Raw genomic sequence first — 2,784 nt, 5'->3', positions numbered from 1 at the left:
GGCACTCAAAACCCATTTTTTCAAACTTGCCTACCCATCTTCTTCTGTCTTTTGAAACCATCACTACTTCCCACAACTACATATCTCCCATCCTATTGTGTGTGAAATTCCCCCATCTACTTGATTGTAAGCTATTCGGGGCAGGGTCCTCTCCTCCAGTGTCACTTTCTGTATTCGTTTTTCATTTGCAACCCCTATTTAATGTACAGCACTGCGTAATATGTTGGCGCTATATAAATCCTGTTTAATAATAATAAAGCAAGTTTTGCTCACCAATAGCTGTAAGGATTTAGGATAACTGTACACCAATACGCTTTGGAAACTCTCTTCTACCACCTGCAGGCCACACTGAAGTACTACAATCCTGACTACAAGTATGTTCTGCAGTGTGCAGCCAAGACAAGCCAAGAATCATCTGAAGAAAAGACCATCTGTCTAGGGGAATATTTAAAGGAAATGTTTAGATTTTTTTTCTGCAGTTACTAAGGAGCCTATCCTGACAGAAATATAGAAAGTAGCACAAACTTGTTTTAAGGCCTGTTCTTACCGAGCCACTGACCTAGAACAAGCATAGGCATATGAGGTGACAGAGCGATGGATATTCCATGTTGAGTGACTGAGCAGGGATAAGGAAGTCAGTTGCATTGTAGTCGGTGGAGTATTTTCCCCCTGACTGGTTTCCATTAGTCAGAATGCCATACACATATAGGAAGTGACACAATCCGCTGTGTACGACAAGTCGCCTTTTATTCTGTTTAACATTATTGTAGTAACAAAACATAAGAGCTAATAGACCACAAAAAGAGGACGCTGGCATGAAATTATGATACTGGAAACTTGGGAAGTTCGTTACCCAAAATGACCTGCCGCTCCACTCCTGATTCTGTAATGGCCGCAAGACGAATAACTCCACCACTAGACCCGTCCCGTTCCATCGCCAAAGCCAGAGCTAAGGAAAAGAAAAAAAATGTATTATTGCAGGACAGACTTATAGCTTTCTTCTGTGTCACCCCGCAGGAGAAAAGAGTCATAGCTCCCTTCTGTCTGTATCACCCTGCAGGAGGAGGACAGACTCATAGCTCCCCCTTCTGTCTGTGTCACCCTGCAGGAGGAGAGACAGCCTTGTATTTTAGAGTCACACAATCTCACCATTAGCTGTGAACTTCATGCACTCCTCCTTGGTCATTCCTGATCTGTATGTGGAATCCACAAAACCATAGATATATGAACTTCCAGATCCTCCTATAGAGAACGGTTGGTGGACCATCATTCCTCCCATGGGCACAGTGTAAACCTGGTTGACAAACACAAAATATATAGTACAAGCATGGTTGGACATTACAGATTGACGTAAGACATTACAGCTGTATCTCTTCATACCTGTCCTCCCTTTCTGGCATCCCATCCGGCTACGATAATACCGGCCATCAGTTCCTCACGGTACCTGTAGCACATGTCCTTGAAGAGACTAGCTGCGGTGTGTACAAGGGGTGGAGAGCCCAGCTCGATGCTATTAGAGACAGGAAAGAAATCTGTTATTATCACAGACATCTTCAAAGAAACAATTCTTGAAATAACTTCAGGGAACCCCAGCTATAATTATTATATCTACAGCTCACAATACATTAGTATAGAAGAACGTCACCTAGTAGCTGTGGTCGAGTGTCCATAATTTGTTGCTCTGGACAGCAGGCCATAGTTGTGGTATGACTTCCTTGGTTACAAGATAAGGTCATATCCAACATAGTCTTCCCCCCCAGAACCTTTCAGCTGGGCGCACCACCCAGCACTTTTCCCCCCTGGGAGTTTTCTGGTGGGTACTGCAGAGCTGGGTCACAATACAGGGGCTGCCACCCACCTACAGCTTCTTGCCACCCAGCTTCTTTCTGGGTTGAACACTGATTTGTTAAACTCTCACCTGTGGAAACCGAGTTGGTAGGTGACTGCATCTGCGATGGCTTGGGTGTCGGCAGCACTGCCGGAGCGACAACAGAAGATGCGATCGTGTACTGGGGTCAGCTTGTCTGTCACTCTGTTAGCAATGTATGCTCTTAAAGAGAGAAAGAACAGGTGCTCTTTAAGTGAACTTTTCATGAGAACAAAACCCACCTTTGCCATGCCGCACCCCACCTGAAAATAAGAGGTCATAGAGTGCGATGTAAAAGTTTGAGATCATCAATGTCAGGGGTCTGATAAACAGCTTTCTGCAAGGTGAGGACAATCAACTAAGAGACCCTGTCAATGTCTAATATTAATAATAAAGCATGTTGGGGGAAGGAACACAACATCACAAGGGAGACACTGTTACCACACCTACCCGGTTGTTGTCCGAGAATCGGCACCGATGACCACTCCGCCATCGAACTCTACAGCCATAATTGTGGTCTGTGGATGGAAATAGAAAAAACTCAATGAAAGTGATGTGCCTAAAAGTCAATGCTGGGAAAGAGTTCGGAGTTCCCAGGAGGCAGAGGACACGAAGGGTATTGGGCAGGATGAGGGGTGGGAGCGGCCACTACCCGGACCAATTGTAGCAAAACCCCACTGATGGGGAGGGAATAAATAAATGTCTGTAACATGGAAAATATCTCAAATAAGAGACAGCACAGAATATCCAGCAAACAATACAATATGAAGGACAACAGGCTTGTTGGAGGAAACTCTGGACACGCTGCAGGAGAAAGGAACATGAGACAGCTGGAGATCCTTGTGCCATCACACGAGACTGCCAGAAACCCTTGCCATTATACTAGTCTGCTACAGATCTCTGTGCCCTCAGAGGGG

General features: G+C 45.2%; 1 protein-coding gene across 1 annotated transcript in view; it reads right to left on the bottom strand.

Moving 5' to 3' along the window:
* Nucleotides 1–723: 723 nt before the first annotated feature.
* PSMB6 (proteasome 20S subunit beta 6) overlaps nt 724–2,784 on the bottom strand; it is a 3,418-nt gene continuing 1,357 nt past the window's right edge. The window contains exons 2-6 of the mRNA XM_072399305.1: nt 2,318–2,385; nt 1,919–2,050; nt 1,381–1,510; nt 1,150–1,294; nt 724–949 (exon numbers count right to left, since the gene is read on the bottom strand). Coding sequence (XP_072255406.1) covers nt 822–949; nt 1,150–1,294; nt 1,381–1,510; nt 1,919–2,050; nt 2,318–2,385 — 603 coding nt within the window. The 3' untranslated portion in view covers nt 724–821. The remainder of the gene's footprint in view (nt 950–1,149; nt 1,295–1,380; nt 1,511–1,918; nt 2,051–2,317; nt 2,386–2,784) is intronic.

Source organism: Pyxicephalus adspersus, chromosome 2 (genome assembly GCF_032062135.1).
Source record: "Pyxicephalus adspersus chromosome 2, UCB_Pads_2.0, whole genome shotgun sequence".
In the NCBI taxonomy this organism is placed as follows: Eukaryota; Metazoa; Chordata; class Amphibia; order Anura; family Pyxicephalidae; genus Pyxicephalus; species Pyxicephalus adspersus.
This window is presented reverse-complemented; position numbering and strand designations above follow the sequence as displayed.